This window comes from Tupaia chinensis, unplaced genomic scaffold (genome assembly GCF_000334495.1).
Source record: "Tupaia chinensis unplaced genomic scaffold, TupChi_1.0 Scaffold000276_2, whole genome shotgun sequence".
NCBI classification, from domain to species: Eukaryota; Metazoa; Chordata; class Mammalia; order Scandentia; family Tupaiidae; genus Tupaia; species Tupaia belangeri.
The window spans coordinates 502,751-518,637 of NW_006159759.1; the positions used below are offsets into that span (position 1 = coordinate 502,751).

At 39.2% G+C, this 15,887-nt stretch overlaps 1 protein-coding gene across 1 annotated transcript; it reads left to right on the forward strand.

The window, feature by feature from the left end:
* Positions 1-2,305: 2,305 nt before the first annotated feature.
* Positions 2,306-14,012, forward strand: MMP7 (matrix metallopeptidase 7). Its single transcript, XM_006150093.3, has 6 exons — positions 2,306-2,480; positions 5,173-5,390; positions 5,471-5,619; positions 8,084-8,212; positions 10,624-10,785; positions 13,698-14,012. Exons 1-6 carry the CDS (start codon positions 2,373-2,375, stop codon positions 13,724-13,726), a joined length of 795 nt encoding a protein of 264 aa, XP_006150155.1. The 5' UTR covers positions 2,306-2,372; the 3' UTR covers positions 13,727-14,012.
* The last annotated feature ends 1,875 nt before the right edge of the window (positions 14,013-15,887 follow it).

The window sequence follows — 15,887 nt, forward strand, 5'->3', positions numbered from 1 at the left end:
GCTGACCTACACAGGAAAGTTCTGGGGGCTCACATCTGGAGACCTCCCTAGTCATGCCATATAGGTGTGTGCACATGATCAATGTAGCTCTATCTATAGAGCTAGTGGAAGCTGGAGATAGACCATGGCATGAAGACACTGTTGGGGAGCTCTCTCTCTTTCTCTCTGTTTCCCTTGCTCCTAGAAGAAAAAAAGTAAAACCCTAAAGCACACACATACAAATTTTCAGACTTTGGGTCATTTTGGATTTAGGCTCTTCAGATTAGAGATATTTAATTCACATGTATTTAATATTTCATATCTTTTCATGGTTTCATAGCTACTTCCTTACTTACTTTATCCTTCCATTCTTTCCTTCCTCCCTCCCTTTCTTCCTTCTTTCCTCCCTTCACTCCTTCTTTCAAATGTTTCTACCTATTTTCTTCCATGAACAAGAGAGACAGACAAAAAGAGACAGCACCACCATCAGGATCTTGGCACCATGACCTACCTGTAGCTCCAGCCAGCCACAGATCATGGTCATAAACATACCTGGTGTACCCAAAGAGGTCTTCAGACTTGAACCCAGACCATTCCCATGTAGGTGAGCCACAGAGCACCACATTTTATTACTGAGCCACCCTCTGGCCCAGCTCATTTCTTTTTAGCACTAAATAATATTCTATTGTCTAGATGTATGGTTTATTTGTGCTCTTACTAGTTGAGTTTTAAGAGTTCTTTGGATATTATGATAGCAATCCTTTATCAGATGTCCTTGCAAATATTTTCTCCTGGTCTGTGGTTTGTTTGCTCATTCTCTTAAAGGAATGTTTTCCTTTTAATTATTTAATTTTATTCAGTGTGAATCACCCTGAAAATCTCATGTAACTTCATTTTTTGCTGTTACAAGTGGAGCCCACAAATACTCATTTATTCTACAAACTTTATTATGTACTTTTCATATGCCAGACACTAAAGATACCAAATACTGAAGCATAGTTGAACTGTAACCACATAGAATCAAAACATCTCAGTTAAAAAAGCAAATTTAATTAATTGATCTGCAAATTTTACCTTTGCGGATGCACATTGCCCAATGACCAGATCATTTAAGTGATAACTAACTAATTAAATGCTTTGACTCCAGCCCATTTGGGGTGTTCCCAAGATATGTTATAGTCAACAGCCATGGTGCTTGCCCATAAAATGCACAGTATAATGGAGAAATCTAACCTATTACAAAATGAATAGACAGTGCGGTTTAAGGAACTGGAGTCATGACTACTATCTCCTAACTGTGGGAACTTGAGATAATAAGTTAATCTGTCAACTTGGCCTTAGTCACTTTTTTGTTTTTGTTTTTGTTTTTGTTTTTGTAAAGATAAAATAGTTGGACAACAATCTACACATACTGAGTTTTTGCTACTATATGTAGACTAGCCATTACATGTTTTGAGGATCAGCGTAACCTTATCTAGAGCTGGGAAGCAGTCAGAATTAGGGTGATTGGGAGAAAACGATTGAATAAAGTGATTTCCAAGTTAGAGATCAAGCTTTTGAAAAACCTATTGACTGTAGCATGTGAAGCAAGGATAGGTAGGACAGATAAGCAGGCAACTTCATGCTAGAAGATTTACATTTCATAGCTTTACATGGATTTTGAGAAGAACTAGGAACAGTATTGGTCACTACAAAAAGTAGTAGTCTGATCGGAAGGAGACTTGAAGAAGTGAATTTGCATTTCTTCTCTGAGGAACCTGGACGTTAAGGGGACAGGCACAGCTGTATGGTGGACACTGACTCAGCCACAGCAGACTTCCTTCCATCTGCCATCTTGTCATCCTCCCGCCCTATAAAGAACCATGGGATGCTAGTGTGTCCTGTTTCTTGATATTAGTGACTGTTACACTATTTTCCTAAGAACTATTTGATTATTTGTTGTGTTGTGCACTTTTCTATATATTTCAATTTTCTTCAAAAAGCCTTTTAAGATACTTCGTACAATAATGTCCTGAATCATGTTCCCCCACACTTTTAAATCAAGAAGACCTACATGAATAGTCACTTGATTTTGGTGAATAAAATGAGTTTCCTCATGGATTCAACTAATACAGTAGGTGGGGGTGGGGCGGAGGGGGATCCTTTGAAAGACAAATGCATTTTGTACTCACTGCCAATATAAACTTAATACTTCCTCCTTGTCATTAATGAAAAATAACACACACGTTGAAAGTTCTGTAGACACCGGAAAAAAAAAAAAAAGAAAAGAAAACGCTCAAACGAGTCACCTATTTTCACATTCAGGACTGAGAAGCTGTATAAATTTCTTCAGCCTCTAGCAAAGAACACCAAACCAACCATAGTCCAAGGACAAACATCTCTTGATCACAGTGATGTGGCTCACCTTTCTGTGTGCAGTGTGCCTGCTGCCTGGCAGCCTGGCCCTGCCGCTGCCCAAGGAAGCAGGGGGCATGAATGAGGAGCAGTGGAAACAAGCTCAGGTAGGTCATAGCCCTGTCACCTGGGACTCCATCATCTTGCCATCAGCATTAGAAAATAGGTTTTCCAATTATTTCTTTTTTCCATATTAGTATTGCATAGAAATTTTTTACTTTTCTTCCCAGTACTTTTTCTTATAGAGACAATATTTGTTTCCACTAATTAGCCACCAAGAGCATGCTTTAGAGACTGTCCAAGCTGGGCTTAAGGTCCAACTCCTTCATCTGCTATGTAGATGAACTTAGAATGCCATTCAACTTCTCTGAGCTTCAGTTTTTTGATTTGGAAATTGCAAATAATGCTATCAACCAACTAAGGGTGTTGTAAAGTATTTAACACAATACTTGAAACATAGTTCTCACTCAATAAATTGAAGTTATTTATTGTAACTTGAGGTTCTTTGTATAAAATGTACAGAATGGGGGAAACAGGTGGTGTGGTGTTTAAGGTACTGAACTTCCACATGATCAACTATGGTTTGAGTCCTGGACCTGGAAGCTTGAAAATCACACCAGATATGTGTGTACATGTCCAAGACCCCGGGAGGAGAATGAAGGAGAAGGGATTCCAACATGGCCATTCCCCTTGGGAGATGATTTCTCACTTTCCCTCTCACTTTCCCTCTCACTGTCTTTTTCTGTCTCTCTCCAATGAGCACATGTGTCCTATGGCAAAAACCTTAATAAATAAAATGCACAGAATGCATTCTATTCTATGTTTTATGCCTCACAGGATTGTTCTAGTGAATAAATGATGTCATAGCAACATCAACTAGCATATGTGTAACATTTACAGACTATAAAATTGTTTTATGTACATTATGTCATTTTTTCCCCTCAGCTTTATCATGAGAAAAGAAGTAACCAAAGTTAAGTTGGCTACATACTTGTGAGGAGTAGAGATAAGAACCAAGGACAAGTTTTCTGGTTCAAAATCAGATTCTTTTCAATATACTACTTAATAATCAGCATTATTTTTCCTTTGTACTCTATGTATTGTTTTTCTTTTTAATTGCCAGAGGATATGCTTGCTCACTAAAGAGAGACAGAAGGCAGAGGGACAAGGAGAAAGCACCCCCCCCATGGGGCATCGTCACACTGCAATCTCTTCTCCTTCATTTCTCCATCCTCGTCAGGATTTGAGGCATGCATGCACAAGTGCCCAGTGTGTTTCTCAAGGGGCAGGGTCCAGGATATGAAACACAGTAAGCCATGTGGTTCATACGGCTCCCGTTCCCTTAACTGCTAGGCCACAGGACCATCCCAAGAAATAGTCTATTAAGTTTATAATTATTATTTGTAAAATAATGGGAGAATTATTCATTAGTATTATTTATAAATTTAAGCTTTAAGCATAAGAAATTTCAAGTTTTATTTCATATTAACTTGGACTTCTTAAAAGCACCAGTAAAATGTTAGACTGAGCCATGTGAAGTTGCTGGTAGTAAATAGGTTTTATCTACAAAACAGCAATATGATATGGTTCTACCTGATAGATGCTCTAGAAGGAGTAGATTTGCATAAGTATTTAGTCATTTTATTAATATTTGAGGTTCAGGTTGGCAGTAAACTAGAGAGAGGTTAACTGGGTTTAACAGAAGGCAAGAAAAGTCATCTCAAGAAAGCAGACGGATTTCTTCCACAGGGTGTCTTTGTAAAGTTTATAGTTGTGAAGGGATAAAATAGGTTATTTGCTTTTTTTTTTTTTTTTTCTTTTTTTGGAGGAGTTTTTGCAGTAGGGCGTATGCACTCAACAGAAAGACAGAGAGAGACAGAGAGACAGAAAGTGAGAAATCACCCCCTAGGGGTATGGCCACACCACAATTCCTTCTCCTCCATTCTCCTCTCAGGATCTTGGGCACGCACACACACACACACGCCTAGCATGAGATTAAGCCACCAGGTCCAGGACTTAAACCACTGTCGACTAGATGGGAGTCCAGTTATATAGCCATCATGCCAACTGCTGGTCCTACGTTATTTGTTTTTAAATGAGGAACTAATTCCTAATTGTCACGGATGAACAATAAGTATGCATTGGATTGAATGAAACACAATCATTGGTAACAGGAAGAGGGAACACATTAACAAGGTTACTCGTGCAAAGTACGTTCTCCTGAAGTTCTGGAACAACTGATGGTAAGCAAGAAAGCAAGCTGCCAGGTCCAGAACTCGAACCATGGTCGACCATATGGGAGTCCAGCACCCTTAACCACCATGACACTTGCCAGACACCCCCCCTTCTTTTTTTGCTGTAAAATGGGTACATGGACTTGCCAGAGAGAGACAGAGACAGAGAAAGAGAGAGGGAAAGTGGGAAATCACTTTCATGCCATGATCTCTTATTCTCCATTTTCCTCTAGGGATTTTGGGCACACATATATACATGCTCAGTGTGACTTTCAAGTCATCAGGTCCAGGACTCGAACCATGCATTTGGCTATGTGGGATGCAGTGCCTTAACCTCCACACCACTTTCTGGGCCTAATTATTCCCTTTTTTTGTTTTTAAAGAATTATTTACTTAATTTTATTTATTCATTCACATATTTTAATTTGACCAGAGAGAGAAAGAGAGAAAGTGAGAAAGCAAGCCACCAGGTCCAGGACTCAAACTATTGTTGGCCATGCGGAAGTGTCCAGCGCCTCAACCACCACGCCACCTGTTGGTCCTCTAATTATTCTCTTTTTAATAGGACTATCTCAAGAGATTTTATCCCTATGACTCAAAATCAAAGGATATGAATAGTTTAGAGGTTAAACTCAAGATGATGCAAAAGTTCTTTGGCCTGCCTGTAACTGGAATCTTAAACTCTCGCATCATAATCATAATGCGGAGGCCCAGATGTGGAATTCCCGATGTTCCTGAAAACCCCCAAGGCCCAAAATGGACTTCCAGTGTAGTCACCTACAGGTTAGTTGCACTTTGGCTCATTTTAGCAAAAACAATAAAGCCCTTTTCCTATTAAATGTTGTTTTCCTGTTTGCTATTAGGATCGCATCATATACTCGAGACTTACCACGTTTCCAAGTAGATCAAATAGTGGCAAAGGCTTTTCAAATGTGGGGCAAAGTGATCCCACTGAATTTCAGGAAAGTTGAAAGAGGAATTGCTGATATCATTTTACGCTTTGCAGTAGGAGGTAAGGAAGATTCCTGTGGTGAGTCCTGTGTGCTATTTTATTTGCTCATTGTTTTTATCTAGATGTAAAATCTTTGTATTATTTCTTTATTTTGGGAGGTGATTTTTGCTATAAGGCGTGTGTGCTCATTGGAGAAACAGAGAGAAACAGAGAGAGACAGAAAGCAAAAAATCACCCTCCAGAGGAGTTGGCCACATCGTAATCCCTTCTCCTCCATTCTCCTCTCAGGATTCTGGGTGCACAGACACACATGTGCCCAGCTTGAGTTTCAAGTTGCTGGATCCAGGCCTCAAACTACATCCGGCTGTATGGTAGTCCAGCGTCTTAATCACTATGCCACCTGCAGGCCCTGATTTAAAATCTTCAATGAGATACACACACACACACACACACACGTGTGTGTATAATATTTTTATATATTTTATATATGTATGTATGTATGTGTATATGTATGTATATATATATAATATCTATGTACACTTATATGTATGACAATATTATTATAGCTTTTCTAGTTTGTTCATTTAGAACCACATTTTATAGCAGAAGTTAATGAACTACAACCTGTTGAACCAATCTAGCTCAACCTTTTTTTTTAGGTAAAGTTTACTATAACACAAACATTTTCCTATTTTCTTTTCTTTTTTTAAAAAAAAATATTTTTATTAATTTTATTTATTTATTTTTAATTTGCTACAGGGCATCTGCACTCACTGGAGAGAGAGAGAGCATAAGCACAGGAAAGTGAGAAAGCAAACCCTCAGGTCCAGGGCTCAAACCGGGGTTTGTCATATGGGAGTCCAGTGCCTTAACCATGACACCTGCTGGCTCCTATCTATTTACTTCTCTCAAGCAAACTTCAGTGGTGAGATCTAGTCTACAAAGCTTCAGTTACTTGTCTCCTGATCTGTAGAAAAAGTTTGCTAACCCCTGTTTTATAGCATACTTCATATATGCACACACATATTTATATATATACACATATTTTTATCAGTTTAAAATATATCTAGCTAATATCAACCTTAAGCCAAGAGAAGGGGTTACAGCTTCCAAAGACACCTCCCAAGAAGTCTTGTGTCCCCAAGAAGTAACATAGCCCCTATGGCTTGCTGTCAATGACCTCTATGTAACAAAGAACTAGAAAGAAGAGACGTTGGGGGCCAGCAGGAGGTATAGTGGTTAAGGTACTGGACTCATACGTGGCCAACCATGGTTCTAGTTCTGGACCCAGCAGCTTGAAAAATCACACTGGGTGCATGTGCATGCATGCCCAAATCTCGAGAGGAGAATGGACGAGATGGAATTTTGGCATGACCATCTCTCTTAGGGGTGATTATTCGTTTCCCCTCTTTCTATCTCTTCACAGTGAGCGCAAATGTCTGACAAAAACCTTTAAAAAGAAAAAGGAAATGGAGACTTTGATATTAAAGGATTTATAGAGAAATAACAGATATGCATGAACTGCTCTTAATTGCTAGGGCTTCATGGTGCAATTTAGAGAAAAATATTACCCATTTGGTCTGTTCTCATATTGAACTGGCTGGGTACTATGAAGTAAGCTGAAATTTGAACCTCAGCTCACAGTACTGACAACACTGAAGAACATAGCATAGAAACTGTTCGTCACTCCCAGCACATATTTTAAAGAGCTGGATAGACTGGAGATGGCCCAAAACCAATTTGAAGATAAATACCTCTGCATCACAGAGAAAATAGCTATCACAATCCATCGCCCAGAGACCTTGATCATGATCTTCCAAGAGATTGCCTTCCCAGCCCATAAATAATAAGCTAGATTTTTAAGGAAAATAATATACAAAATGGTACACGACTTACTGGATACAGTACTCACATCACTTGGCCAAGCGAAGAGATCAGTTTTAACTAACGCTGAAATGCAGCCATAGGTAAGCTATAAATGCATTTAAAGTCCGATCCAGCAAGCCTTCAAAATACAAAGGTCATCAATAAGTCTGCGAAAAAAACAGTGCCTGTTTAAGCACCCGTACCACCTTTCGTAGCTGGTAGTTGGTATCAACAGTGCTGACTCAGACTTGCTACTATTTCTAGCCTCAATAATCATAAAAACCAAAAAGATAGGGGCCGACAGGTGACATAGTGGTTAAGGTGTTGGACTTCTACGTGGTTGACCATGGTTTGAGTCCCACATCCAGCAGCTTGAAACCATACTCGGCAAGTATGCATGCATGCCCAAAATCCTGAGAGGAGACTGGAGGGATTGCACCATGGCCTCTCTAGCAGATGATTTCTTGTTTTCTGTCTCTCTGTCTCTCCAGCAAGTGCATACCCCTATAGCAAAAATCTCTTTAAAAAAGAAAGAAAGAAAGAAAGAAAGAAAGAAAGAAAGAAAGAAAGAAAGAAAGAGAGAGAGAAAGAAAGAAAGAACAGATAATGACTGGAGAGCAATACAGTCACTAAGGACAACCACTCCATTTTCTTTCAGTTCATGGAGACCCTTACCCATTTGATGGACCAGGAAACACACTGGCTCATGCTTTTTTTCCTGGACCAGGCCTAGGGGGAGATGCTCACTTTGATGATGATGAAACATGGACTGATGGTAGAGGTAGAGGTATTGTATCCTATATTTCTTCTACTACATAGCCTTTTCAAAGTCCTGAGTTTATACTAACTTGAATTGTATAGTTGCTCTAATATATAATAATTACTGAGCCCTTGCTAAGTGGCAACCACTGTACTATATATTTTAAATGCACTATCTCATTTAATATACTCATAATTTTTCATATATAGAAGGGCGGATCATGGGGTTCAGTTTGCTATGTCTCTCCTAATCACTTGCTATGTGTCCCTGAGAAAGTCTTTTACTTCTATGAGCCTCAGTTTCCTCATCTGTGAAACAGGGATATAAATAGTTCCCACCTCAAGGATTAATGTTTGAAATAATGAGTTAACGTACAAGGCTTAGCACAGTGCTTAGAATATATTAATAATTTAAATCATAGTTCTTTATAGTTCCCCAAATACGTGTCTCAAATGGAAGAGAAAGAGAAGAGTCTATAATATTTAAGAATTATATGTAATTCTGAGATTATTCACTATCTTTCCAAAAAAAATCACCTCCATGACCCAGCCCTCATACTTATCATATTAGAAAGGAGATTACAGACTAAGAACCAATGCAGAGGAACTCTGACAAATTCTTTCTTCTTTTTTATTCTTTTTAATTTTTGCTCTAGGGTGCATGAGCTTGCTGGAGGGAGACAGAGAGAGGGAAAGTGAGAAATCACACCTCCAGGGTAGATGGCCAAGCCACAATTTCTTCTCCTCCAGTCTCTTCTCAGGATTTTCAGCATTCACGCACATATGCCAGCATGATTTTTCAAGCTGTCAGATCTGGGACTTGAACCACAGTTGAACATGTGGAAGTCCAGCACCTTAACCACTACAACTCTTGCCGGCCCCTAATTGGAGACAATTCTAAATCAAACAATTTTTTTTTTCATGATCATTAACTGACTCTGAAAGGAAAATTAGTACTTGTGTTTGGCAAAGGGAATTTACCACAGTTCAAACACGGTAGCAACATCTTGCTGTAAAAATCTAACCTCTGAAGGGGCCAACAGGTGGCATGGAGGTCAAGGCACAGGATTCTCACTTGACCAACTGTAGTTCAAGTCCTAAATCCAGAACCTTGAAAATCATGCTGTACACATACATGTGTGTGGCTAAGCCAACATTCCAAGAAGAGAATGGAGAAGAGATTGCAATGTGGCCATCCCCCACTGGAGGGTGATTTCTTACCTTCCCTCCCTTTGTCTCTTTCACTCTCCTGTGAAAGCATACATCTTATGGCAAGATAATGTAAAAAAATAAAAAAGAAAGAAAGAAAAAAGAAAAAGAAGAAAAGAAAAGAAAAGAAAAAAGAAAGACTAAAGATAGTAATTAATTAATTTTAAAAATAAAAATTTTAAAGGACCTATTCAAATAAAAAAACGTATGCAAATTTTGATGCTACCTCACTTTCATGTTTTGTTTATCTTTTTCATTCTTCTTTCTTCCCAAGGTTAAAGCAGACTCCTTCAGTCTAATGTAACATAACTAAAGTTTTGACCAATCCTCAAACTCACAGGCTTGCACCTTCCCCTATTACTAAGAAGACCTTTCTGTGAGTCTGAAGGAGAGAAAGAGGACATAAATAGTACAATATAAAGAATCAAAATAAAAATAAAACCCAGCATTGCTGGGTTTCTTGCTGGAATTCTTGCTTTTCAGTCTTGACTTTCTCAAAGCCAGTGTTCCCTCTCTATTCAAACTCAATATCATTTGTTGAATGCTGCTTTTCCAGACGTTGGAAAACTCTAATTACCATGACAAATATGGATAGGAACTGCTATCTCTGTTTAACAGACAAAAATCTGAGGCTCAGAAATATCAATGAATTTGCCCAGAGTCGTCTAGCTAATAAGTAATGGAGCTACGTTCTAAACCCAGGTCTTAACATTTTTATTTTTAAAGAATTGTTTTATTTAACTTTATTTATTACTACTATTTTAATATTTCCAGAGAGAGAGAGGAAAAAAAACGAGAGAGAGAGAAAGCAAACTGCCAAGTCTAGGACTTGAACCGCGGTCAACCATGTGGGAATCCAGTGCCTTTAACCAGCATACCACGTGCTGATCCCCCCCAGATCTTAACTCTTTTAATACTTTTGTTTCCTGCTATATGATATTGCTGCCTGTGTGATTATATAAGAAGCAAATAAACAAAAACATTACACTTTTTTTTAAGAGGCAGAGTGGTAAAGAGATGAAGCACTACTGTTCTGATTCTCCTTCTAATTCTCCTTCTAACTCCACCCTACTTTTGAAAACCTAGAAATAAATAAACTACAAAGGGTTGAGGGGGCTTTTTTTGTGGTTACTGTATTTTTTGGTATTTTCTGATGTATGACACTGCACATAATATTTTATACTATTTTTACAAGTATTGTTATAATCACTCTATGTCACTTCTCTGTAGGAATCAACTTCTTGTATACTGCAACTCATGAACTTGGCCATTCTTTGGGTCTGCCTCATTCCTCTAATCCTAAGTCTGTGATGTATCCAACCTATATGAATGAAAATTCCGAAGATTTCCAACTTTCATGGGATGATATTAGAAGCATTCAGAAACTATACGGTAACATTTACTATTTCAAATAAGGGGAGAGTTTACATTTTCTGTTTTAGAGTAGGCTTGGAAATCAGTATTTGCCTGGAAAACCACACTAGAACTCACATTTAAAAACTTATTGAGTGGAAAAATGTAAGACCTTACATATCAGAAATTTAACCAGTCTATTTTATACTGTGAGGATGATGACTGTAAGTTTCAGTAATATAGTATCATGTGGTAAAATTATGAAAATGACACTATCAAAGCTTTTTTCAAGCTGCCACCCATTTCATCCTTGCTTAGTTTAGGTACTTTAGGAGAGTCTCCCCCTGTGGAGGGTGGATTGAAGGAATGTAACACTGTTCTAGAGCTGCCCCTTCCCAAGGATTTGGCCTACATGATTAAAACTGACTCAGTTCTGAGGCCAAGTGTGCAGTTATAATGCAACTGGACCCACAAGGGGAAGGTGCGGTTTTTGGTTCCCAGAATCTAAGCACACTGGGTCAGCCCACATGCCCATAATCTGAGCCAGTTAAGACTGGATCAAGGTGTGAAGATCCTACTAGGTGTTTCTTTTTCTCTTTCTTTCTCTTTCTCATGGAAGAAATCAATAAATCTTTAAAAATATGACCCAGGCCAGCTGATGTCATGATGGTTAAGACAACTGGATCCACATGGCCTTCTGCACGGTTCAAGTCCCAGACCCAGTGGCTTGAGAAATATGCCAGATGCACGTGCATGCACGCATTTCCAAAATCCCAAAAGGAGAAAGAGATGGAGGAGAAGAGACTGTGGTGTAACCAGCCCCGCTCAGGGCTGCTCTCTCACTTCCCCTCTTTATCTCTGACTGTCTCTCTGGCAAGTGCATGTGCCCTCTGGCAATTATTCTTTTTTTTTAAAGAAGTGACCCAGAATTTTCTGCTTGTACAAACATGCAGGGAAAGTGCTTAACCATGGGCAGCAACTGCTCATACATGAGGGTCACAGAGATTATGAATATTCCATACCCCAGTCTCCTATAGTTTGATTTAATCAAGTTCAATTGGGTTGTCAAAGAAGTCATGACGCATTTTGCATAGAAAACCATAGAAAAATATGTCATGACTTTTCCAACAACCTAATAAATTCAGTTTAGAAAAGTATGTTGATTTGTATTTGCTTGACAAGCAAATACTATAGAAAATGGTTTTTGTGAAAGGGATCAAGGCACAAGGAGTAAGACGAGAAAATAAAAGAGACTCAGGGAATTGTTCAAGATTGTGGGGCTGCCAGCACCCGAACAATGATTCTGAGCCAAGGGCCATGTGATTTCACACTCTTCCTATTACACATCCCTACACATGGTTACCTGGAAAATTTTTTAAAGCAATCTGGGTAAGAGAATACAGAATAACATCATTTTTATTGTTTTTTTTTTAATTTCTTTCTTTCTTCTCTGAGATAGAGAATAAGACAGACAGACAAAGAGACAGACACCCCCAACAAGGTCTTTATGCCACAATCTACCCCCAACCACAGCCAGCCCAGATCACAGATCACAGACACTCATGTATGCACACTGCAAGCAGAGGGAGTCCCTGAGACATGGACAGAGGACCTTCCCACATGGTTCTGGTTGCCTTATCACCGCATCACCACCGGGCTCCCAGAATGGCATCTGTGACTGACAGATACAGTTAAACCTATCTGGAAAAATATCAGAGTGATAGGAATACAGTGCAAAAAAGATCCTGTAAGAGCCTTTGACCAAGGAACAATGAAACTATTTCCATATAATAAGGTACTGTCTTTAAGGGAAAATTATTCTTGTAAGATGAAGGATTTAAACTCTCAGTTGAATCTAGAATTTATTATAAATCAGCACTTTTCCAAATTATATGCCCAGCACACTCATTCTATAAGACAACTCTCAAAAAAGAATGCCTTCAAAAAATAAGTTCAAGAAATGCTACCTGCTGTTGTTTCAGGTGCACAGGATATTAAAGAATATGGAAGAGGCACTGTTTAACACAATGCTTCCTAAATTATAATCCTCTTTATGGAACATCATTGAAATCCCATGAAATAACATTTCAGAGAATACACAATTTGGAAATGCTATGGAACTATACCCTAAAGATCTAACTTACAGAGCTACTACTGTGTCAAAAAGACACAAAATACTGACTACTGCCAGTAAAAGTATACCGAAAAAATAGTCATTATTACCTTCTTCTTCTTATGTAAAACTAGACTCAGATCATACTCTATGGCATTCTGTAACTATTTCAGAAAAATAATAGAGACTAAAGAAGATCTGAGGCGGACTGATTAAATTCAACAGGAAGAAAAGGGACGGGTGTACTAAATCCTTAAGTGTGAGACAAAGAGGTGCCCCCCAGTCAGAGCTGGAAGTAAGTAACTTCTGAACAAGTGAAAGTAGGATGTAATAATGGAAGTCGTAAATTTAGGAACTTCATTCATCCAAAAAGTAATATGGGCAGAAAATAGAGATTCAAAAGATTAAATTCCTGGATGTAAGATTCTCAATGATCTTTTTAGAATTATATATATATATAAAAATAGCTAAAGTGTATTAAGTACTTGCAGCATGCCATGTGTTTCACACAAATTAACTCGCTGAATACAACAACCCAATGATATGGGCCACTAGTAATGCAACAGTAAAAGAAGTAAAGTGATAACTTGCCCAGGGTCACACAGCTGATGAGATGGTAGAGGCAGGATGCACGGTTGTCTGACCCTTGGACCGACACTCTACCACTACTGCTCTCTTAGCCATTGAATGCTGTTTTTCAGAATCTTTCTCCCAGGCACAGAAAATGGCGTAATGACAGATTGAACATACTGTGACATTTCCTTTGTTTGCAGAGTCTTCGAATGGTTTTTATGCGTTTTATACTATGTCGGAATGTTCTTGTTTTCTTTTTTAACAGGAAAGAGAACTAATTCAAGAAAGACATAGAAACTTCAGGGAGAACATTCATTCATTCCTTGGATTCCATAACATTGTTGCCCAGCCAGAAATAGTAAGCACTGTTCCTGTACGCCATCTTGTACCTCCTCCGTTCTTTCCTGTATTGTGGTTGGTTTTCACGCATCGCCTTCTCTCTCTGTGGATAAGCTCCTGTGTGGATGACAGTGTCTTACTCACCTACGACTCTTCTCAAACAACTTGAAGTTGGCAGTAGGCAACAAATGTTATATGCATAAATAAATAAAATTTGTATTCCGTGGTGAAGTTATTTATATTTGGAAGCACTGTTTCTTTTTTTAATTTAGTTTTATTTAACATTATTATTATTATTTTAAATTCTTATTTTGCCAAGGGCACAGAGAGAGCTGAGAGAAAGAGAGAAAGAGAGAGAGAAATAGAAAGTGAGGGACCGTTAGATGACATAATGGTTACATCACTGGACTCCCACATAGTTGACTGTGGTTAGAGTCCCAGACCCAGTGGCTTAAACTTCATACCAGATGTGTGTGCAAGTGTGCCCAAGATCCTGAAAGGAAAAAGGAGGAGAAGGGATTGTGGTGTGGCCATCCCCCCGGGGGATGATTTCTCACTTTTTGTCTCTCCAGTGAGCACATGTGTTCTATAGCAAAAATCTCTCTTAAAAAAAGAGAGAGGGAGAAAGTGAGAAAGCAGGCCACCAGGTCCGGACTCCAACCATGGTTAGCCATGTGAGAGCCCAGTGCCTTAACCATTGCACCACTTACTGGCCCCTGGAAACACTGTTTCTGTAGCAAGAGGAGATACGCTATACAGTGAAATAAAAAACTAAGAAAAATAATCCCAACGTATTATTTTAGGGTCTTCAGCTACACCCACCCTATCACCAAGTGGGGAAGGCAGGAGTGCTGCCTCTTTGTTTTCAGGAGTGTAGCCCAAATGACTCCAACTTCCATTATCCTCTTGGCCCAAGCTCTCAGTCTGGGTCTTTCGTGAAGTCCAATTCTTCCCACAAGATGCAGGAACTCCCGAGGACTTCCAATCACATGGTCACTTCCAGCTCCAAGTTCCTACTCTTGGCCTTCTGACATCCTTGCCTTTCTCCTACTGTGGCTTCTCTCCAGGTCCCTTTCCTCTGCCCTGTTTCACCCAGATATCTCTCACCTTTGTCCCCTTACCTTTCTCCTCAGTTCCCCATTGTTTTTGTGAGAGTATAGCTATGGCTGAAGAATTGCTATTGGATAGTATCCTCCTCCTTCACAACCTTTCCCTATACCAGCAACAGAAATGTCTCCCTGATTCCCTGCGACCACACCTCTCCCCGTCTTCCATCCTTTAGATCTCCCCTGACTTCCTCAGAAATGTATTTTCTGGGTACTTACAGCTCAGACCCTCCCATTCCACATCAAGACTTGCTGTGTTTCTCTGGGTGAAATATTTACTTGGAGGGCTTAACCCTTTAGCAGGACACAGAGCTGGCAAAGGTTTTGCCATTTCAGCCTTTTTTCCTCAACCTCCACATCTTCCACCCCCCTGCATGGTTTTCTGTATAAAATAAAGTGATAAACGATTGGAATTTACTGTCTTAGTAATACAAATATGCACCCCATGCACCCTAAAAGGATGCATTCTTTTTTTGTTTGTTTGTTTCCCAGTTTCACATAAAGACTTTTTTTCACTCAAAATAGGTCAATAGCCCAAACTCAGAACTATCATCATGGTCATTACAGAGCCCTTCTGGGAACAGATCAAATGAGACAAGATTCTGTAATCCAGGCAAAATATAAAGTACATATGAACGGGAATGTAAAGACCCTTCGGAAACATGAACATGTTTAAAGTGTTAGAATGAAAAGGAAGTTAGTAATCATTGAATTCAAGTCTCTCATTTTATAGCTGACAGACAGACCCGGAGCGGTTAGATGATTTCCGCAAGGTTCACAATAAGAGAAATGTAGTCATGACTTAAGCACATTTTTGTTTGTTTACCATTTGTGCAGCAGAAGGTGGCATCTGTCTGGCAAGTGAATAACTCTTGCTTTTTACCTGCCCAATGTCAGTTCACCCTCCTTTCAGAGAAAGAGACCTGCTTCTGCCCTTGGTGCAGTCTTCATAAGATCTCACGGGATGTCTCACGCTGCATCCGGGCTGAGGAGGGAGGATGGGACCAGGC